Here is a 23,600-nt window from a genome sequence, read left to right as displayed (position 1 = left end):
CAAAACGTCTCTGTTTAAATCACCGTCTCTGGTACTTTGTTAAGCCCAAATGAAGATTCCCAAGGATACGATAGAAACTACATCATACTTAGCCTCTGGTGGGACACCTCCTCACTCCAGATTATGTTGTCTGCTATACTGCCAGGAGAAGCATAAGGGTGGTACTTCTGTTCTTAACTTAAGCACTACTTTATTTAATAATTTAATAAGGATCCTCATTAGAGGCTTCAAGCCAAATTAGGTAATATTTATCTACTGAAAAATTATGCTTATATTTACTCTTTTAAAGGCTAATTGCTAAGGTTTTGTGTACATAGTACATCCCAGTCCCTCTCCAAATTTAGAATGAGACATAGGATAAAGTCTGAAGGACTGTGGCAGTAGGCTTTTACTTCTGCTAGCAGGGGAAGGTCTTAGGAGAGAATTAGATAATGAATTCATTGTGTATATGAAGATAAAGAATGTGTGAATTAGTAAGAATGAGGTTTAACTGCAAAGCACAAAGAAGTGGCTTAAACAAGGCAGAGATTTATTTGTGTCTTCCAAAGAAGCCCAGAGATAGACTGTCCAGGACTGGTATGGTGGTTCCATGGTCATCGCAGATCCCAGCTTCTTCTGTCTTCCATCCCGAAGATCGTCTCATAGTCCAAGATGGCTGCTGGAGATCCAGCCATCATGTCCACATTTCAGACCGGAAAAAGGCAGGTGAGGATCCGGAGAAGCACAAAGGATAAGCCTCCCAACAGAGTTAATCATTTAAGAAGCTTTCCTGGAAGCACCACCAAATGACTTCTGCTTACAGCCCCTTAGCAACTGTTAACTGCAAAGGAGAATAGAATGCAGTATTTCAGCTGTGCACACTGTCACCTCCAATAAAATGTGGGCTCTGTAAATTAATGGGTTCAATAGAAAGGATAATGGCTACTGGGTAGTGAATTAATCATGTTTCTTATTTTCCGTATTTTGATGTTTGACATCTTGAAGCCTCCCAGACCCTGGGAGTAACTAACCCCTCCCAACATTAGCTAATCCTAGAAATAGTAAACACTTGCCCATGAGCAAGTCTTTAATACACAAACCAACCAATCCTGATTTCATACCTACCATTAGCCTCCTTTTATCCTGCAGTCCAGAACACTATTCCTCTGCCCCAAATCACCAAGTACCTGACAACAAGGGACCACCCCTATTTCCCAAAGCCTGGTGAAAATTATTCTATCCCACAAAAACCACAATAAAAGGTCTGGTGCACACTTTCCCCTCATTCCTTCTGCCTTTTGGCCTACACTGGTGCATCCCCGTGTGGTTCAAATGGTGTGGCATGAGACCTCCTCTTGAGAACTGAAACAAAGTCTTCTTTCAAGACAACGGTCTTCATGTCGATCATCCTGCTGCACCAGATTAACACAAGTCCCTAGAATACTGTGAAACTGGTAAGCACCTGGAAATCTTGCCCATAATATGGTTTTCCACAACAGAAAGCTGTAATCCTGGCAACATTTGTTATGTGGTCTCACAAAATGTGCTTCAAAAGTGTTTGGCAGAAGAAAAAAATAGTCATTCTTGTCTTGACTGCTCTTCTGAGCTCCACTCATTGATATCAAATATAAGCTAAGGACTTTATGATTAAACTATGTTCAAAACTACTCCTGATCTTTCCTCTTCTCAAATCGGCTCCCACTTTCACATTCCTTAGTCTCAGAAACAAAATTTCCACACACCCGCCCAAGCAGCTTCAGAATTCTCTCTTCACGGCCTTTTCTCTTACCGCCAACACCTACTTGGTCCCTGGAACATCCTGGGCAAAGCTACGTGTTCTTCTCCTACTCAGTATTCCTTACCCCGAGTCCATAACGGGATCTAGCATGGAACTGTTGCACAGGGAATGAATCGTGAAGACCACACTCCCCTCAGGTCACCTATAGTCCCCACTCTGCTGACCTTTCTGGGCTCCTTCAGTAGCTCCCTAATTGCCGGCAGGCTTTCTCCCTTCTAGCCCTGCTCTATGTATCCCTGTGTCTAGGCCTGTACACACGCATGGTACAAAGTAGGTGCCCAACTGACTTTTGAATTTAAAAACAGACCCAGATTATCTGTAAATAGCCATGGAAGATTAAAAGCAAACCAAAAAACACTAACACAAACTATGTTCTTAGTAACCCACAGATATTAACAACAACAACAACAAAGGCCAAGTACAATAACCTAAAGCTAGTAAGTATCCTTTGAGACTTGGGGAGATGGGCATGGGGACCAAAAGAGGTAACACCTTGTTTAAAATAACTACAGCCAGAATAATAATGGCCAATAGTATGGAGCACTTAATTCGGATAATGTGGCCTATGTAAGTTATATGCATTATTCGTTGCTCACAGCAGGCCTGGAACATAGGGCCACTATTTTCCCTGTTTTATTCACAGAAAAACAAAACGACAAAAAATCCAACACAGGCAAAAGTTAAGAAACTGAGCAGAGGCCCCTCAGCTGGTAAGTGCAGCAGATCCAGGCTGTCTGACTACACAGCCTTAACTGAACTACCACGAGAAGCCACCTTTTATCCAAACAGCAAGTGGAGCAGGAAAGCTACAAAACTACAGTGTACGCCTGTACGGACAAACAACACCCCAAGGTCCCAAAGCATGGCAGAGAGCAAATGGATGAAGAATAAAGAGACAAAAGGAGAAATGTCATTATCATGGCTGCATGATTTGGACAGTCTCAACAGCTACATGCCATCCCAGCACTGGCTGTGGGAACAGCACAAAAGCAAATTTAGCCGTGAGAAAGGACTGCGGCGCTGCTGACACCTGCCGAAGGTCTCGTCCTCTAAGACGTGGGCCTGTCAAATTCCTGAGCGATCTTGCTGGCAGTTTCAACCCTCAGCAGGAAGGAAACAACGGGAGGAGCAGACACCGTGAACCTATTTTAACCAGTAAAGAAAACTGCTGGGTAACAAGGAAGCAAGAAGAATATGTGAAGATAACTTGGTAAAGAGATTAACTGCAACCTTCCCGTAGGATCATCAGACTGAAAAATGAGAAAGAATGAAGAGCTGGAGGTATTCCTCCCTCATTCCCAATTCTATCCCAACCAAATTTCGTTTAGGTACTGCAACTCCTGGTGTGACTTCGATGCACCCCGAATGGTCAAAAGTTATCTGTGGGGGGTTCTGAACAGCAGGGCCAATGGAAGAAGGAGACAATGGGAAGCAGACAGTAGGCAGAAAGCAAAACGCGAGCTTCACATACCTAAACTCCCACTCCCAGTGTGCCTGCTAAGCTGCATGACTCCGACATGTTACTTAACCTCTCAGTTTCACGTTTCCTCACCTGTAAAATCAGGATAATACCACCTTCTTAGGGGTAAGTTAAATGAGTCAACAATAAAAAGCCCTGAGCTCAGGGTCTGGCATCTGTTGAGTACAGAATAAATGTCAGGCATTAATATGGTAATTATTACCTTGTAAGAGATGTCTCTATAACTCATTAACTTTTCTACAATGATTTGCTCGCTGCTGCTCCCACCAAGCTTCACAGCATATAATCCAAACCCTGACAGAAAAATAAGTGAAGTGATTCTGCCCTCAATTTCACGTCAGTGTTTCAGTGCGATCCAACGAACTGACATTTAGAAAGCCCTGCAACGGCACTGTGCTCGGCTGAGCTGGATGGGGATGAACAGGTAGTTTTGAGTAAAAGACAACCCTGCCTTCAAAAACTGGTCTGGTCTCTTTCGGGAATACAGAGAAACCACAAGTAATTTCTCCTGAATTGCAGAGGTTAGGCTGTAACCCAGTTGACAATGACAAGTAATCCCCAAAACAGCCACAAAAACACATCTTTGGTGTTTTGGGATGTCTCTGGATTCATTGTCCAGTAATTTTTAAGAACTGAATGACTCTTGGAGAATTGTGTTGGCAGCAAATGGTGGATATCATATGGGTTGGTCTTTAAAGACCGTTATTCTGGGTTACATATGGGTATTAAGAAAAACACAAAAGAAAAAGGAGGGAAAAAGGTGAATGACGTATCTAAGCACGTAATACTAAGATGCAGAAGATGGGCGTCGACACATGAGAGGCTCTCCTGCTCTCCTGCTCACCTCCAGGACAAGCAGCAGTATTAGCTGAAGGTCGATCAGGAGTGCAAGCCTGGCCTGGAAATAATGGAAAGATTTTTTCCCCCAAGGTGAAAACTTTTATTTTTCTTAATACAAAAATAATGTATGTTCAATGCTTTAAAAGAAATAAAATATATAAAAGTGCAAAAAAAAGTAAGGTAAACCACACATAATCCCCCCCCACCGAGAGATCATCACAACCGTTTGAGGTTTCTCCTCCCAGACATTTCTAAACATACACTTTTATCAACTACTTCTTTTTCAAAAGTAGGGTAGCACCACATGCTGTTTGATACTTCTTCTCCCACACTTCTACGTATCATACTCAACTTTCCACCCAACACAGAATCCCAGTATCAAAGTCGAAGGACAGTTTCCCACGGGTATATTCCCTGATACCATAACAACGTGAAAAGGGAATGCAAGGCACAAAACATGGCCTAGGAGACCCCCACCAACTCTTCCCACCACCAACCTCCCACAAGTCCTCCAAGACCAGCTTGGGAGGGGTACAGTTTCCCAGCACAGGGGGCTGCCCAGATGGGAAGGGCACAGCTCTGCTCCTCAGGTCCACAGCACCACGCGCATGCAGAGGCTCTGCACTGAGTACACGACTCTGAAAGCCCCGCTGCCCAACCTCGGGGCCCGTCAGGTAAGCTCCAGCAGAGTGAGCAGAAGCCTGCGGCTCACGGGGGTCCTACAGGCCGCGCCTTTCTGCCCCTGCACCCTAGACGCAGAGTTGCTTTGGGCTGGTCATTAAACTGTCTTGTTCACCATATTACCTGCCCAAGGCACACTACTAAACAGGAAGACTAATCTGCATCACTTCTCACAACCTTTAAGGAGTAGAAAGGTAGCTTTTCCAAGAAAGAGTGGCCCAAAGATCAATCTTATCTACATTACATCTTGCTTGAGGAATGTGGCACAGAAGAGTGAGGACCACGTCACCAGTCTGAACGGAGAACGTCAGGGAGCAGAGTTAACGTACTGATTAAGGGTCCCAGCGGCAGGAGAAAAGGAGAGCTGAGAGGAGGGGACTGAAACCACTGGTCTACTAGTCCTGCGCAGGAACAAGGGAAAGCTAAGGAACTCCACCTTTCCTTGACCAAACTGCACTGCAAGTACAAAACACTGCTCAGTGCGGGTCCGTAGTGCCGTATGTGAACTGGGAAACCACAGACAGTCCAGATCTCAGGCGGAGCGGACAAGACATGCCGTCTGGGGCACACGTACACAGGCTGGACCCGAGGCAAAGCCAGAGGCCAGGTGGCCTAGACAGAGTGAGGGACTTCTGTCATCGGCCCCGGACACCAGGCTCCGCGGCAGCCGAGTCTGAACTGCGGGAACCAGCAGGCAGACCCGTGCAGATCTGGTGCAGACCTGAACAGAACAAGACACACTGAAAAACTCAAGTTCATTCTATGTAGTATTTATTAGAAAATCATTCTTACTCTGTAATTTCCAGAATCTCATCATGAAAGTAACTGTGTATACACGATGCGCATGTGCGCCACGGGCCCGGGTGACTGTGTGTGCACGATGCACGTGTGCGCCACGGGCCCGGGTGACTGTGTGTGCACGATGCGCGTGTGCGCCACGGGCCTGGGTGACTGTGTGTGCACGATGTGCGTGTGCCCCACGGCCTGGGTGACTGTGTGTGCACGATGCGCGTGTGCGCCACGGGCCCGGGTGACTGTGTGTACACGATGCGCGTGTGCGCCACGGGCCCGGGTGGGAAAATTGAAGGAAAATGCCCTTGCTGCGGCTCTAACCCAGGGAGGCCGTGTGAAAGGCTGCTTGGGGAGCCCCCAAGTTCTGGATGGGACTAAAGGATGACAGCGGGGCTTAGAAAGATAGAAAATAGTGGAACCAGGGCCCCGGAGGCATCACCTGGAGATGAACTATTTCACCCCTCCTTATTATTTTAGGTTTTTACTGTTGCTAAAATCTATTTGAATGCTACTAGTGAAATTTGCCCAAAAACAAAAGAGGAGAAGAAGGTAGGTTAGTCTGTTAGTCTTGAAGCTCTCTAGGTTAGATACTAACCACTGTGCAGCAACCCCTTCCAGTTTGGGCTAAAGCTTAATATCCCATTGGGATCATTCATCTGTCACCATTTATCGAGTATACTGTGCCAAGTCCTGGTTAAGGGGCAGGTAAACAGAGAAGATACAGTCCCTGCCATCTAGTTTATAGGGCAAACAGTAAGAAAATCGTTGTTCACAACCATGGGATAAATGCTTGCCACACAGTGAAGCTCAACAAATACTCAGCGGCTGAATCAACACTATAAAAGTGTGCACAAGAAACAAGGGGGCATCCCAAAGGACACTTAGCCCTTTGCTCTAACACAGATGAACCTGACAGCTCACTGTTTTGTACACTTATACACAGAAACCATCCTTAAAAGAATAAATCATTAGCTACAAAGGCCTATGAGACAAAAAGGGGAGGGGGAGTAAGAGTCATGAGAGGTCTTATCATTCATTTTATATAAAATAATATTTTAATTCTTGTCCTTAGGACCTATAAAGACTATACATAATTTGGAAATGAGACTGTACCAAACAATGGCCAAAGGAGACTCGTCCACTCTATGCCTTCTCTTTGGTCTGGTCACTCAGAAATATAATGTTATCTGTAAAGAAACCAAATCATAAGTATTATTTTCAGAACTCTTTCTCATTTAATCGTTCCCCGATGACACATACTTTAGTGCTATTATCTAACAGGATTTTAGAAAAATTCCCAAAATGTGAACTAAGTCCTGCTATGTTCACGAGAGGCATATATTCAAGAGGCACCAACGGAGCTAAAAGTTGGGCTTCAGCGACGTGACAACTGAGACCTTGCAGAAAAAGTGTGGTATTTCTTGTCTTCCCTGAAAACAATAACAACTGCTCAGCAATAACTTCCTGCAAAAGAACTAGTCACAAATTTCAGAGCCTGCAGTGCTCAGATAGAGCCATGAAAGCAGGCAGCACGCCCTCACACAGACGAGGGACCAGGCATAACACTCCCCACACTGGAGGTAGAGAAAGGATGGGGTCCAACATATGGCCCTGTCGGCGAAGACAAACCGACCGATGTCTTTAAGTAGGCGGTAACACTCACACAGAAGACACTCTATTTTTAAGTTTTAAAATAGATTGACTTTTTATACTCATTCTTGGGAAATTTTTTACTAATCAATATTACAGAGAAAGCATTTTCAAACAAGATCAGACACTGCAGTTAAAACGTTGTCCCCGATGGAGTTAATTTAGGAGAAGCAAAGGAAAAGAAGTACTTTCTGTAGAACTTTAAAAAAATCCAGATTCTTGTAACTTTAGAATTATTTTAAAAAGTAGTTATTACAGTATCTACAAATACAGTTTTCTAAAAACAGAAAGGTTGACACAGAAAGGTTACTGCAGAAGAGATTATTACAACTGACGCCACAGTGTAAAAAAGCAAGAGTGCCATCCACTGGTCGTTACGTTTACATTAAAGACATGGATCCCTAGGAGGAAAAAAATGACCAAGCACCAAATTTAAACTCTATTTCTGAGCACTGAGTGTGAACGTGTAACTAATGAATCACTGAACACTACATCAAAAACTAATGATGTACTGTATGTTGGTTGATTGAAGAAAAAAACAATAAAACCTATTTCTTTCAATTCAAATGTCACTAAAGATCTCTTCATTTTTACTACTGACCATAAATCTGTTAATGACTCAATTAACGCACCCATGCTGTGAATACTAATGACAAGAAGAAAACAAAATGACAGAGAAACTGAACTACTTCAATTTAGTGTTGGCTTGGCTCAGAACAATTCCTACAATCCAAAGTTTGCCCATACTTTTGGCTTATAGTGGAATATGAAAGTGTTAAATGCTTCAGAAATACCTAATTGATAGAGATTTAGAAATGCCAATTTTTTAAGATTTTATTTATGTATTTGACAGACAGAGATCACAAGTAGGCAGAGAGGCAGGCAGAGAGGAGGAAGCAGGGTCCCCGCTGAGCAGAACACGCCCGATGCAGGGCCCGATCCCAGGACCATGACCTGAGCCAAAGGCAGAGGCTTTAACCCACTGAGCCCCCCAGGCACCCCAGAAATGCCAACTTTTTTATTAGAAAGTTTGACTTTCCACTGCTGAACTCATAGGTATAGTCCTACGCCCCACAGAGGTCTACAAAAAAATTTGTGAATAGGTAGAGATCTCTGGAGACATGGCCCAAGGAAGAGCACGCAGAAATGAAATACTATCAAGACGCCCAAGAACTATGAAATCAAAATGGTCAGACAGGACCACATCTAAGATCTGATAATAATGAGGGTAGAAAGATAACTATGTTGGTTTTCAAGATCAATATACCTCAGAGAAACCACAAGAAATAAATTTTTTATTATTTATAACAAATTATAGTTTATCAATAGGGTAGTGTGGTTAAGAACAGAACTCTGGAGCAAGGTAAAAAAGAAAGCTAATAGGAAAATCTGTCAATTAAGAGACTTAAGTTCTCAGAGGTCTGGCCTCCAGAATTGTGAGGAAATAAGAGACTTGGGAGCGCCTGGGTGGCTCAGTGGGTTAAGCCTCTGTCTTCGGCTCAGGTCATGATCTCAGGGTCCTGGGATTGAGTCCCGCATCGGGCTCTCTGCTCAGCAGGGAGCCTGCTTCTCCCTCTCTCTGCCTGCCTCTCTGCCTACTTGTGAGCTCTCTGTCAAATAAATAAATAAGAACTTTAAAAAAAAAAAAGATTAAGAGACTTAAGATACATATAAACCATGTAAGATAACCTTATGGACTTATATTTATGAAGCAATCAAAGAAATTTAAACATTGTGATATCTGGTGAAAAAATAATTAATAATCTCCTAATATTAAGTGTGGTAATAGCACTGTAGTTACACTTTAAATAGGAATCCTTATCTTTCAGAAATACCTACTGAAAATATTTATGAATGAAATAATATAATGTCTGGGAATTCACTAGAAAATAATCCAAATGGAGGAAAAGTAGGCTGGGGGAACAGAAGAAATAATATCGGCCATCAGTTGATAATTGTTGAAGCTAAATGACAGAAAATTTTTTTCCACTTTTCTATGTTTATGTGTGTTTGACATTTTCCATAATTAAAAAAATTAATTTTTAAAAGATACCCAATTTTGGCATATCTCAGAAGTACATAAACACTTGAGACATTACTTTCTTTCATTTCTATGTACTTACTCATACAAAAGGTTTCTTAGTGTTTATATCCATAAAAACTAATAATAGAATCAATGTTTAACCACTACTTTATTTTGGAGCACCTCGGTGGCTCAGTGCGTTAAGCATCTGCCTTCAGCTCCGGTCCTGATCCTAGGGTTCTGGGATCGAGCCCCACATCAGGCTCCCTGTTCAGCGGGAAGCCTGCTTCTCCCTCTCCCACTTGCCCTGCTTGTGTTCCCTCACATGCTCACTTGCTCTCTCTCTCTCTCTCAAATAAATAAAATCTTTAACAGTTGTCTTATTTTTTTTTTTTAGGATTTTATTTATTTATTTGTCAAAGAGAGTGAGCACAGGCAGACAGAGTGGCAGGCAGAGACAGGGGGAGAAGCAGGCTCCCTGCTGAGCCAAGGAGCCTGATGTGGGACTTGATCCCAGGATGCTGGGATCAGTTGTCTTATTTTAACAATTTATTGAAGAGTTAAAAAAAGAGCACTTCTCTCATAAAAGATGCATTCCAATACAATTTCAGTTTTCAAATTTATATATTAAAATTGCTTTGGTATTTTATGTTTTAAAAACAACTGTAATGATAACTCAATCAAAAGAAAATGTAACATTTATAGCCTTAATATCACAGAATTTTTAAAAATGTTTTTAAATTTAAAAATAATCTTATTTTTAAATAAAATTTTATTCAAAATAAAATTTGAAATAAAATTTTTTAAAAACTTTGAACTTATGTATGTATTTTTGTTATAAATATAATAGGATAAATAATAAAATATTCTTATTTATACAATACGTATTAAGTTACATTTCTTAGGAGAAAATGGAAAAACAAGTTCAGAGAAAAAGAAACAATATAAAACTTCCAAATGTTGAAGAGCTTGTTCATGTATTTTTTTCAAGGACGATGGGTATCAAACTGCTATGGTATTTACATCCATTAATACATTTCAGAGTAACAATCCTATATTGAAAAAAATTTTCATGTCAACTTAAATATGTCCAAAGGGCTACATTTGTTTCAAAATTCTTGTAGAATTTTCACAGAAGTTTGAAAACTCAGCTCTGGGAGGTATCTCGGGGCGGTATCTTCCTGACCTTCCTTAAACTTTGTGTGTGTATGTTTTTACAATGTTTTGCATTTTGTCTAACAGGAACTTAAAATCATCCTGTAAGGACCAACCGGGCGGTGACTAAACCTGCACAAATGTCTAATGCCACTCACAGTAGAATAACCCTATCTTGGCACAGGCTTCTGCCCGTTTAGGCCATGTCCTTAAAGATGTTAAAGTTCTTCTCACTTCAAACAGCTAAGTACTGACACAGACAGTCTACTCAAAAGTCACCTGTGAAATGAAACTGAGCACAGAGACAACGTTCTGCACGACCAGAACTCAGACACTCATAGCAAACCCACAAACCACACTCCCAGCGCTCATGGCGAGCTGCTTGACAATCACAGCATCAGTACTCAAAGCCTCCGTTCAAGTTACTGACAACAAGCCAAGCTTTTAAAAAAGGGAAGGGGGAGCAGGGAATAGCTATTATCACAAGCTTCTTACCAGCTATGATCGTTGTTGCTTGCCGCCTCACGTTATTTTTATCTGTGTATTCACCATAGTCTACTTTCCCTTCTACATAGATTCGGGACCTGATAAAAATAAAAATTTACAGTTTTCAGCCTGGAGATTGTCATCTGTTTTACGAGACAGAGTCCGGTGAGAGGCAGTAACAAGCACACATGAAGGATGAAACAGAGAATCAGGCATAATCTCATTTTTGCTACATCTCAAAGTTCAACATTAGGAGTACTAAGGTACTGAAACAGAACGTCCACACGGACTTGACACATACAGTTCTCAGCCTTGAGCTACCAGCAGTCCTCATGAAAGTTTAAAAAAAAAAAAAAAAGTGACTTTAAGACCACGAATTGGAAAAGCAATGTCGTGGGATCCTTTCAATCTCTAGGACTGATTTCCCCCCACTTTGATACTGGACTCCCTAAAAGACTTGCTGATTTTCACTTATTGTCCAATTCTTTCCCATAGGTTCATGAACTTATTCTCAAGGGACTTAGATTATTAAAATTCAGAAAAGGTATTCAGCTCAGTATTTCACTTAGCATTAATAACTAAGACTATTTCTGTACTGTTTAGAAGGCTGAACTACAAAACAACCATAGCTGATTTTAAAGGGTAGAAAATGCACGCTGGCATCATTTTCAGAGTCTACCATCACCAAAAAAACAGAAAGTAGACAAAGCTAATGAAATGATTGTAGGCCAAAGGGAGTACACACAAATTCATCAATCCATGGGTGAAACTGCATACAGATACTTTTCTTGAAATTTCCTGTATTTATGTGTGCGTAAATGCAAATTCATACAAACACACATACATACTGGACAATGGAAATACACATTAAAAAAAAGGCATGCAGTTATTAAAAAGAAACAAATTTTAGTTTTTCCTGAAATTGTTTTTCAGGAAATATACTTCATTTCTATAAAACAAGTACATTTCTAAATATATTAACTATGAATATAATTGTTGTTCAACACACCCTTTCGTCCTTCTGTAGGTATGGAAAAGACAATTTTTATTTATAATTAATCCAAGCACTCCAAAAGGGAACTATTAAGCCGACATAAAATTATCAAACATAGCAGAAGTGCTGTGAACACTGCCACACCTCACTGAGTCAGACTTCAGACACTCCAGGCCCTGTGCTAAGGGTCCCATGCAGATGCCAAGAGGCGACATGGGAACTCCTAAAAGCATGTTACACTTGCTCACATGGCACTCAGTACACTCTGCCTTCTCTCTTGCCTCATCTGCTTCTATTTATGTACACTCCTTATCTGTCCCAAACTGTAAATTCTTAGAAAGCTAAACCATGTTTTACAGATCTCTGCATTAGTCATACGTGGCAACACCCCATGCATACAGTACTAAGCTGTGAATAAGTATCTCGAGTTAACGGAGTAATTAGTAGGATAAAGGAGGCAGGCATTCCCCGGGAACACTTCTGACCAGTTTTTTAAACCACCCAATCTATCAAATCCTTTCTTCCTCAACTTACCCCTTTTTCACATACTGGTAGGCCACATCTCTGAGGCCTGGGCGGAATACGGAGATTCTGTGCCATGTTGTCTTTTGACTGACATCACCTACATCACAGGAATAGGAAACATGGTTATAAATGCCAGCACACAAAGCAAACGCCAAAAGACAACATGCCCAGCAAAACCAACGTCACAATTTCTGAGAGAAAGGAACAGAACTAGAGAAGAAAGATTCTTTCTAAAAGTAGCTCATCTCTAATCAACTAACTGAGAATAAAAATGTCTCTGTACTGCTGATACAACGAACACCCGAGGCTTTCATACTCACCCATCTGGTACGCTTCACTCTCCCCGGACCGCCACATCTCATTTGTCGCTAGAGAAAATATTGTGACTGGATTTTTCCCCTCCACCTGTCTCATGACGGGGTCCTGACCCACTCGCCCCAGCAGCTGCACACGGTTCAGAGCTGAAATGCAGTGTGTAAATAAAATGAGATTTAGAGAAAGGTCCAGAAGGGGAATAGCTATGAATACTACTCAACCTCGAGCTCAGCCTTCAACAGGTTCTAGAAGATCAGAGCTAAGTTGGGGCAAATGAGGGGAGGCTAGGAGGGAAAAGAAGGGAGAAAATAATCTTAAAGAAAGTACCCCAAGAAACAAACATTAAGCTCTTTATTTTACCCTAAAATCTTTAAAATACCTTTTTTTGAAAAGAAAAAAAAACACATATGGTTGAAAGGACAAATCTGAGATTTGAAAATCTTTACAAATATGAGTGAATATTTCTGTGAAAGAACAGCTTGCACAGACCTTCACTCTCCCAGCCAAACAGCAGATGACCTTGGAAGACCGAGATAACCAAGCTGGACTCCAGGAAATTCTTACAAGGCCCCTCAGCCTGATGGGGTGAGGCCAAGAGCAGACAGGCAGACATGGGCCAAGGGCTTGAGGATTATCAGATTACAAGCCAACTAGTGCACCTCTTCTACAACACACTTAAGAATACGTGTACGTTGCTATATATAACATACTTTAAACTAGGAAATTAGGAAAAACTAGGGAACTAGGAAATGTACTACTTACATCTTTCAAGAACCAAACTGGTGGCTACTTCAGACTCACGTCTTACAAACTGATGAAATACCTACAGTAGAACAAATGAGTAAAATGGCTTTAACTTGGGAAGAAAGGTAACCCCAACAGAAGACCTGCTCACACTCCGTCACCATCAAGTCAGCGACTCCTACGGCACACACCCCCCGAGGACTAGCAGTGCATGTCACATGTTCCCCCACACAGCACCACGAGGACCACACAAACGCTTGAGAGCCCTGAAGGCCGACTACTCCAGAAGCCCAAGAGTACCATGTCCTAGACGGCACACCTAGGAAGGTTCATTTAGAATCCTTGTTTCTTTCCTGGCAGCCCTCCTGATTGTGGTGCTTCTGTGGCTGCACACAAAGGGTAAAATCAAATGTATTTTGGAAAAATTCATGCTTTAGATAGACCAAAGGAAAAAGACTCAGACAAATCGGGTTCTCTGATAAAGTACAAAAATAGGACCATTCAAGTCCGTCTGTCAGTGGAAAGTAGTAAGTGACACAAAACAGCAGCAATGATACAAAAGCTATCATTACTGAACACCAGCTAAGTGCTTTACCTCTTACAGATTAGTCCTTGGAAGAAACCAATCAACTATGTAAAATTATCCCTACTTTGGAGACCAAAAAAAAAAAAAAAAAAAATAGTTTAGACAGATTAACCTGCCCAAAATCCTACAAGAAATAACAAGCAAGTTGTGCCTAGAACCCAGGGCCATCTGATACCAAGGCTGCCACTTTTCCCACTGCCCTCTGCTGCCTCCAGTGTTCAGAGAACTACTCGGTACATCAGAGAAGCATGTGTCAAGTAGGTAGCACCATTAACATAAAAAGCAGATGTCCACCAACCAAAGGAAGACCCTTTCCTGGGGCAGTGCAGACTACAGAATCCTATCCCTACGTTTTGGGACACGAGGTGGTTAAGAAGGAAAGATGGAGTTGCCACACGGTAAAAAGACTCAAACTAGTACTTGTATCATGCTTCTTGAAAGGTCCTACTTGAAATACTCAGATGAGCCACAGCTCCCAAGTCGCAGAATAATGGGTCTCATTTGGGAGACACAAAAATTAAGACCCACTAGAAAAGGAGAAATAGGGAAAGATTTTAACTGGGATGATTGTTAAAATTAAACTTTTAACTCTTGTATACATCTTCACGCTGTAGTATTAAGACAGCAATAATTCTTCTGTGTTCCAAATTCCAACACCCAATACACGGAGAAAGGCTAGAACTATGTAGAGGTTAAAGTGTCCCCACTCCCAAGAATACAGGGTCGATTCTACTGCAGACTGCGTGGGAGAGAACAGGTTTCTGAGAGGAACTGATTCTTCATCAGTCTTAACAGGCTGAGGAGTGAGAGAGGTGCTATAAAGAAAAAACTACAAACTTGGTGACCAAATGTAAGTGAGGAAAATGGGTGGTCTAGTCTGGGTAAAGGTTGGCTAGAGTGTCCGGAGAAATAAGGAGTCAGGCCGGTGGGAGTGAGAAGGAATTCAGGACCTCGTACGTTTGTGGTGACACGACGACTTCAGATGCACTCTTCAGGACAGGGAGAAGCGGGGTGGAAGTCTGACCACAGAGGACAGTCTGACCACATGCCTCACAGAAAAACTACTGGAAACGATTTTTACGGTCTTTAGATCACTAAAGACATTAAATGCTAACTGATCTAAATGCAAGTAGCATGTTTTTTAAAACTAGGACTCCCCTTAGACATGTCAGCTACGAAATTATTTTCTGTTTTAGTGAACATCACTTACACACGTAAAATCTGTCCCAAATCCTATCAAATGAGCACACATCAAGTAGGCGGGCCCAAAGGCCTTTGGCCTCTGCAGTCAAAAGCCGGACGAGAGCTGATCACTACAGGTAAGGCATCTCAACACTAATATGTCCAAGTGGTTACCTGTAATACAGGTCTTCGAAACATGGCTTCTATCTGCTTTTCCTACAATCTAGTCTTTGGTCTTCCCCTGGGGGGAAAAAAGAGAGAGAGAGGGAGAAAACACGATAAATAAGGTTTCTTAGAGCAAAAGCACAAATTCACGGACCCTAAATTCCTAACCCCATTCATAATTTTCACATAAAGTCCACCTTACGACCATAAACACCAACATTCCTGTGCATTTTACAAGGACTTCCCCCTCAAAGAAAAAAAAAAAAGTTTATCTTTTTCATTCCCCTTGGCTTCCTCTGCCACATGCAAAAAATACTCTGATGTATGCCCATGTGCATTCCAGTCTTCTCAAATTTTATTAAAATGCAAGCCCCCCTAGAGCTGGGGCTTTCGTCTGATTTACGCACAGCCACATTCAATACTTCTAAGTTAGTTCCTAATACATGGTGACGATTCGATTAAGTATTACAGCCGCACCAAGCGACTTAAATCTGAAACTGGCTGCTGCCAAAATTACTGCTTCCAACCCCGTGGAGCAAAGACCATGGAGACCCCGGGGCTCCCCGGCCTCACCGCCGGGATGGGCGGGCGCCCCTTCTCAAAGGTGGCGGTCCTAACCAGCAACGTAAAGGGACGGGGGAAGTGGCAGAAAACCCTGAAGTCCTCCGCACAGGTGAGAAGAGAAGGACCAAGACAAACACAGCCCCGCGTCCCGAGCCACTTGGAGCCGCACGCACACGCAGCGAGGAACTCCCGGCTCACTCCCGCCCTCGCCGAACGCTCGAGCCGGTTCAGGTTCCAGCTAGGCGAGCACTTCCGGATAGAGCGCGGACGCAAGCCTCGCGAGAGGAATAAAACGGAAAGCCCGCAGCGTGCGCCGTAGAAATGCTCCGGCTAGTGCCGGGGGAAAGCAAGCATCCGTGATGGGATCGTTCCGGGAGCTTCCCCCCCACCCCCGACGGAGGGAGCGGAGAAAGCAACGCCGCCGAGTGGTGAGGGCTGCTGGTTTCAAGTTTCTACTGAAATGAAATTATTTGACAAGCTTCCCAGCCTGGACCGGGAGGGGGCGAGGTCGACGAAACGAAGGATAGATAGCGGGGCCTCTGGGGAAAGACTGGAAAGGTCCAGGCCTGCCTAAGCAATAGGGTTCCCAGAAAAAAGTAGGGCTGAGCGCAAAAAATTCAGGGGGTGCCAAAATTTGGCAATCAAAATAATATTTTAGGAAGAACCAGGATAATATTTTAAGAATACATTCATTCAAAAAAATCTGTGAGGAACAAAAAATAAAAAATTTAACTAAGTGTAAGTTCTGAGCCGAAGTGAATCCTGAGGCACAAGGAAAAAATGAACTTTTTTACATACAGAAAAGAAAAAAAAAAATCCAGAACACTGAAATACTTGAATATCAAAAATTTGAAGAGAGAATATATTAAAACTCACCACATTAAGTTTAAATATTTTATTTATACCAAAAACAAGTCACTGTAGTTTTACTTTCCTGGCTTTAATAGAAGTAAATTTGATCGATAATTGCAAAAAATCAACACCTTTGCTTATTTCCAGTTGCAGGAATTGTCATTTCTGACCATTTTTCTTGACCAAGTGGCACTCTTACATAGTTTTAATTAACTTCAGCTTGTTGATCTTATTTAAAATTCTGATATGTTCTTCCTTGTGGATCTTTTCTAATTTAATATTTTTTAAGTATTGCATTAAAGTGGCCTTGATCTTGATTGTTGTGTTTCTGGGCACCCCTTAAATTTTGCCTCATTCACCCTAATCTTGGCCCTGCTTAGCAAGAGAGTATTGGGGTCCCACAGGTTGCAGGATACAGGCCAGAGGTGGCCTCCCCAGGCCCCTCCTCTGCCGGTCTTTGTCCTGTCCAACGTCTAGAAAGGGAGGGTACCCTCTAGCACATTCCTTCTCCAAACCCTACTTACAGGGCTTCATTGGCCCATTTTTGCCATTAAAAGAGAAAAATACAAACTACTTAACATGGTCTCCAGTGCACACTTTAACCTGCTCCTAAAAGCCTGGCTTTCTAGTTGGTGCATTCTAGACGCTTATCTCCTGTTTTACCCCTGCCTTCACCATGTTTAGCTCCTGAAACAGCGGTGTTATACTGCCTTCCGGCCTTGCACAGGTATCAATCATCCCACACCCACCAGCTGTTATTACTGTCAGTGCCCTCCGGTGATTTCCTGTTTAAAAATCCGCACTTCTAGGGGCTCACTCCGTTAAGCATCTGACTCTTGGTTTAGTTTCAGGTCGGAAGCTCAGTATCCTGAGATCCAGCCCCACCTCAGGCTCCGTGCTCAGCCCAGAGTCTGCTGGAGACTCTCTCCGTTTCTCCCTCCCTCCTCCTCGGCTCCCTCCCTCTAAAATAAAATATTTTTTAACAATTATGTTTAAAAGAAATCTTCCTTCTACGAGCAGTTGACTCAAATGAAAAGCAAAATTCTTCCTGTCCTCCAAAACCGATCTCCCCCTTTTAAACTATTTGTTTATTTTAATGGTACCAATATTATCCCAGACTTGAACTTTGGAATCATCTTTAAAACTTCTCCCTGATCACCTGCATCCCTTTGTCCACATGCAGTCGGCCCTCAAAGTTATTTCATGACGCCACTGACCTCTCCCTCTTTCTCTTTGCACATACTTCTGAGTAAGGAGTGTGGAAAGGATTGTTTAAAATAAAAAAAGCAGGGTTGCTAGGGTGGCTCAGTCAATGAGTGTCTGCCTTCAGCTCAGGTCATGATCCCAGGGTCCTGGGATCGAGCCCCGCATCTGGCTCCCTGGTTGGCAGAAACCTCCTTCTCCCTCTCCCTCTACTTGTGTTCCCTCTCTTACTGTGTTTCTGTCAAATAAATAAAATCTTTAAAAATACATAAATAAATAAGCAGAAAGTATGCCAATTGAAAACATCCTTGGACAAACTCATAACTTAATAACACCTTAATCTAAATAAATAGCATCTTAAACTAATCTCAATTCTCAGACAAGAATTATTAATACACATGCTCCTTAGACTGTTGAAACAAATCACAAGTGCTACCTTACTTTTTCTTGACCAAAAAAAAAAAAAAATTAAAATATACAAAATACGTAAATGTATAATGTCATGGAAGAGCGGAGCTGAAGCATTTTCTTATCACCTAGATCCTCCTTCCCCACAACAAATGCTCCAACATCGCCTTGCTCACTGTTCTCAGCATCTGAAATGCCCTTTTCCATACTTTCAGAATTTTCTACTCAAAAGTCCTTGCTTTTTTCTCCAATTTCACTTTCTTTACACACTCAGTTTATCTTGTATTATAATGTAGATGACCATGAAGGTGCCTTATCTTCCCCATTGTCTGTGAGCTCTAGAGGACAGGGACCTTGTCAATTTGTGAATCAAAAATTATGCGCTAGAGCAAGGAGAGGCTTTAGAAGGGTTCAGGTCATAGGCTAGAACAAAAAAAAAAGAAAAAAGAAAAGAAAAGAAAAAAAAAAAAACAGGAAGAACTCAGAAGGGTACTCAAATAAGCCTGAAATTAGAAGACTAAAAACAACAAAGAATCAGAGACCTGGAAGAGTGGCTGAAGTGTATTTTTGTAATAGAGCTGCCTCTCAATAGTGTAGACTCTGTAGTTCGTCCATGGACCCAGAAAGGGCCTTCTCAATGCTGAGAAGTAGTGACAGATAACAATGTGACTTTAATCAGCTACCATTTCCCCTGGCAGTGGTGGAATAATTCAGGGCTTTCATCCTTTGCAAAGCTAGCTGAGAAAGCGAAGTGTCTATCATAGATGCCCAGTGCCTATGTTTTGTGCCAGTACCGTGCTGTCTTGGTGATCACAGCTTTGTAGTAAAGCTTGAAATCAGGCAATGTGATGCCCCCAGTTTTGTTTTTTTCTTTTTCAACATTTCCTTAGCAATCCGGGGTCTCTTCTGGTTCCATACAAAATTTAGGATTGTTTGTTCCAGCTCTTTGAACAATGCTAGTGGAATTTTGATCGGAATGGCATTGAAAGTATAGATTGCTCCAAGGGGTATAGACATTTTAACAATGTTTATTCTTCCAATCCATGAGCGTGGTCCATATGTATAATGGAATATCACTGAGCCATCAGAAAGGATGAATACCCAACTTTTGCATCAAGGTGGATGGAACTGGAGGAGATTATGCTGAGTGAAATAAGTCAAGCAGAGACAGTCAATCATCATAGGGTTTCACTTACTTGTGGAACATAAGGAAGAGCATGGAGGACATTAGGAGAAGGAAGGGGAAAATGAAGGGAAGGCAATCAGAGGGGGAGATGAACCGTAAGAGACTATGGACTCCAGGAAACATACGGACAGTTGTAGAGGGATGTGTGGTGGGAGGGTGGGTGAACCCTGTGATGGGGATTAAGGAAGACATGTGTTGCATGGAACACTGGCTGTTATATGCAAACAATGAATTATGGAACACTACAGCAAAAACTAATGATGTACTGTATGGTGACTAACATAATGAAAAATAGATGCCCAGAGCCACAAAGTTCTCTTTGGCCTTGCCTTTTTTTCCCTTCTAAATTAGAAAAAGTCTCACTAATAGGTATCAAGTGGTAGAGACCAGGGATGGCGGTGCTTTATCACAGATAGGAAGCTTTGGACAATTTTGTTGTGGTAGAAAAACATTTGTTAGAAATTTCAATCAGATTTTCACTTTGGTTCTAAATCAGTTTTTCTCAAGCCTCGTAATAACAGTTGGAAAATTACAGCACTTACTATTTAAATGGATTACAGCATCTATTTTAAAGTGGCTCAAAAGCAATTTTAGCAGCACTTCAGTTATTAGTTATTATGGCTACTTTTTGTTAAGTTTCTTTTTTAAATCAACCTGACAATTTTTATGTAATTCAGGACTAAAATTATGGTTCATACAGAGATTAAGAAAAAAATCTTAACCATTCAGGCTAAAATGGTGACCTTTATCTTTTAATGTTCATCTTTATACTTAGGTAATGTAAGTTAGCTTTAGGTAATGGCATCTATAAACCAATACACATGTTAGTGCTTAGTAAAGCACAATAGCATTCCTTTAAGCCTCAAGATTATCTGTTGGCAACTTAATGTCTGTGTTTAAGATACATCTATAGAAAAAGCAGCATATTTATATCCTAAAATACTTAAGTTCAACTTGTTTGATATTGTCAGTCCAGTGATGTTAATATTTGACAGTTTGACATTGGATAACTAATTCCTGGGTTATCTTGTGATCTCTGTGCAGAAATAGAACTTCAGACTGAGGATGGAGCATCTTACTGAGGCAAGGGGTCAACTTCAACTTCCAACTGAACTGGAAGGAATGAAGTCCCCAGCCCAGCAAAGACCCAGTCCCTCTCAGACTCTATAGTGTTTATGCAGCTACCTGCTGGTTTAGTAACTGTGCTACTGTGGAGTCCCGCTGCCAGAAAGAAAGGGAGAGAAAGCAGTAGTCTGGCACTCAGGTGCCAACATGGGCTCTGAGAAGCAGGGTAGAGAAGAGGTCATAGACCTTAATAGTATTAGTTGTCAGTGCCTGAGAAGACAAATATAATCAAAGAATTCTGGTCTCTACATTGCAAATGCTTAATAACATACCTGTTTCTAAATTACAGATTGTGGTTGACCTCATATGCTACTTCAAAAGATATGGCTGGGGTTGGGGAGGCGAAAGATAAATCAACCCATTTTAAAACCTTGAATAAAGGGGTGCCTGGGTGGCTCAGTGGGTTAAGCCGCTGCCTTCGGCTCAGGTCATGATCCCAGGGTCCTGGGATCGAGTCCCGCATCGGGCTCTCTGCTCAGCGGGGAGCCTGCTTCCTCCTCTCTCTCTCTGCCTGCCTCTCAGCCTACTTGTAATCTCTCTCTGTCAAATAAATAAATAAAATCTTTAAAAAAAAAAAAAACCTTGAATAAAGACTAGCTCTTTAAAAATGGCGAGGGACAATACAGAGCACTTTATCCCACTTACCTGCATGGGAAGAATTGCTACTCCAAGACAGAACAAAGAATGGTATGATGGTTTATTCAATTTAAAAACACTTCTTAATTTGGTTTTTTAAATGGAGGGTAAAGAAAATTATAAGGCAGCAAATAAGCCTACAGCATTAACAGGCTACCTTCATTAACATGGCACATCTAAGTTATCAAATGCTGTTATGACCAATATTATTTTCTGTATTAGAGCCTGACCATTATTAGCTTTTAGGCCCACAAAGCTGAGCCTTACAGCCAAGACCTGGTACTACCAACCTACTGAATTTTCTCATGTATCTACTCATGAAATGGTTTCTAACAGAAATTTCTCACTCTTTGTTACATATTACAAAGAAGAGTACTTTACCCCTATTTGGCTTTGGACAAGATAAAAACCTTTATTTACAAATGTTCTATTCCCTTAAAATATATACAGAGAAAATAATTTGGATTAAAATATCATAAAACCACAGAAAACAAACCCAAATTCTGATTAAAAAAAAAATCAAGGAGAAATTGGTGACACCCACAAAATCAAAACCAGTCATAACAATTACAGGAGGGTCAGGGCACATATTCTGAAGAACAACCACATTAAATTTTCCTTGAACTCCATTACCCAGTGTTTTGTTCCATAAGTTAATAGCCAGTTCAGAAATTATAAGTGATATATAGGCTATTGCTACCCACTTGACATAATGGTGAACTCATTTAATATCTGGTAAAGGGATTGTCTTCACTTAAAGAATATAGTAGGAAAACCACTTGATTAGAGTGGCTGAGAATTCTTTTAGGAATACCATCATTCACCCTGAGAAACATTATTGAAATACATGCACAGTTACTCAACTCAAAACAAAACTATATTCCTCTCTATTTGCAGGGAGAGTCCCTATTCCTTGGTAGGCAATCAGCTACAGCAGCCTCGTAGTCCATAGGCTATGCCTAGGGTGCTGCTTTCTCTTCTTTGAGTTCAGAGATACCTGCTTTCCCATAGTACATCAGTGAGTGTGAGAAGTAAACAAACTGTTGATAGGTAGACTTAAGAATTTAACAAGAGAAGAGAAATGGCTGCCAGTAATTGTACCTGGGACCATTGCTAATACGCAGCCTTAATAGCTTGACTATCTTGGTTTTCAATGCTAAATTAGGAGTAGTTTTTGAATTCTTTGGGCACTCCTTGCTTAATCTTCCCCTTTACAAGAGGAAGGCTGCCACAGTCAATATCTCTTTCTGGAAGCTATAAGGCAAAAAGGGGGTTGGTGTGAACTGAGTTCTTATGGGGAAGACCTCCCCCAGCCGAAGCATGAAGATTTTGCACTTTTTCCTCCCACCAGGTGTTTGGTGCTTCTTGATCCTGTGGGAGTCCCAGAGACCCCAGCATCACCGTGCTCTTCCTGGGAAGACCAGGCCTGCTGAGCTTCTCTCAGTTCCCTGGCAATTAAAGGGGAAGAAATATATTACTTGATCCTAAATTAAGGATGATATTTTTGATCGAAACTAACATAGATTTTTCTTTTTATTTCAGTATTTATAGAAATAAGCCTGAGCTATATACAGAATAGAAAATTAACTCCATGATTTTTTTTAAAAAATGGCTGGCATACACATGCCATAACACATGGTAGATTAGGTTTCCTAAATCCTACTGATTGGAGCATAAATGATGTATAAAATTTTTAAAAGTTAAAACCTGATAAAGATATCACTAAAAAAGGACTACAGGCCAATACATCGGATGAACATAGATGCAGAAATTCTCAATGCTAGCAAACTGAATTCAACAATACATTTAAAAATCACTCACCACAATCATTCCCACAAGTGGGATTTATTCTTGGGTTTCAAGGGTGGTTCATTGTTCATAAATCAATGTTATATACCACATCAATAAGAGAAAGAATAAAAACCATATAATTATTTCAATAGATGTGGAAAAAGCTTTTGACAAAGTACATTACCTGTTCATGATTTAAAAAAAAAAATCAACAAAGTAAGTTTAGAGGAAACATACCTCTACATAATAAAGGCCATCTATGAAAACCCACAGCTAACATTATCCTTAATGGGGAAAAATAGAGCTTTTCCCCTAAGATCAGGAACAAAACAAGGATGTCCACTCTCACCACTTTTACTTAACATAGTAGTGGAAGTCCTAGCCCACAGCAAGCAGACAATAAAAAAGAAATAAAAGGAATCCAAATCAGTAAGGAAGAG

The 23,600-nt window shown here is 41.3% G+C and overlaps 2 protein-coding genes across 5 annotated transcripts in view; both read right to left on the bottom strand.

The window, feature by feature from the left end:
• Positions 1–508: 508 nt before the first annotated feature.
• On the bottom strand, positions 509–16,250 carry SSBP1 (single stranded DNA binding protein 1). Of its 4 annotated transcripts, XM_013049663.2 has the most exons (8): positions 16,133–16,250; positions 15,405–15,471; positions 13,481–13,541; positions 12,724–12,864; positions 12,413–12,500; positions 10,894–10,982; positions 6,684–6,757; positions 509–820 (listed from the first exon to the last, which is right to left on the bottom strand). In XM_013049663.2, exons 2-7 carry the CDS (start codon positions 15,426–15,428, stop codon positions 6,714–6,716), a joined length of 447 nt encoding a protein of 148 aa, XP_012905117.1. In that variant the 5' UTR covers positions 15,429–15,471; positions 16,133–16,250; the 3' UTR covers positions 509–820; positions 6,684–6,713. The 4 variants fall into 4 exon arrangements, with proteins under 4 accessions (XP_012905117.1, XP_012905120.1, XP_012905134.1 ...); XM_013049666.2 differs by lacking the exon at positions 509–820 and having other exon boundaries at positions 6,603–6,757; XM_013049680.2 differs by lacking the exon at positions 509–820 and having other exon boundaries at positions 6,603–6,757; positions 16,067–16,182.
• Positions 16,251–21,432: 5,182 nt separating this feature from the next.
• The window catches only part of WEE2 (WEE2 oocyte meiosis inhibiting kinase), a 34,319-nt gene continuing 32,151 nt past the window's right edge, over positions 21,433–23,600 (bottom strand). The window contains exon 11 of the mRNA XM_004741623.2: positions 21,433–22,817. Within this exon, the coding sequence (XP_004741680.1) occupies positions 22,661–22,817 (157 nt within the window). The 3' untranslated portion in view covers positions 21,433–22,660. The remainder of the gene's footprint in view (positions 22,818–23,600) is intronic.

Source organism: Mustela putorius, unplaced genomic scaffold (genome assembly GCF_011764305.1).
Source record: "Mustela putorius furo isolate JIRA1106 unplaced genomic scaffold, ASM1176430v1.1 tig00003845_pilon_pilon_pilon, whole genome shotgun sequence".
In the NCBI taxonomy this organism is placed as follows: domain Eukaryota; kingdom Metazoa; phylum Chordata; class Mammalia; order Carnivora; family Mustelidae; genus Mustela; species Mustela putorius.
This window is presented reverse-complemented; position numbering and strand designations above follow the sequence as displayed.

Bases quoted from the DNA above. Each gene is read 5' to 3' on its own strand.
- SSBP1 (XM_013049663.2), bottom strand. From the start codon at position 15,428: ATGTTTCGAAGACCTGTATTACAG. The intron at 12,865-13,480 runs GTAAGTAGTACA...ACTGCATTTCAG, and splicing joins CAGTTTGGTTCTTGAAAGAT to CTCTGAACCGTGTGCAGCTG. The intron at 6,758-10,893 runs GTAAGAAGCTTG...GTTTCTTTACAG, and splicing joins AGCAACAACGATCATAGCTG to ATAACATTATATTTCTGAGT.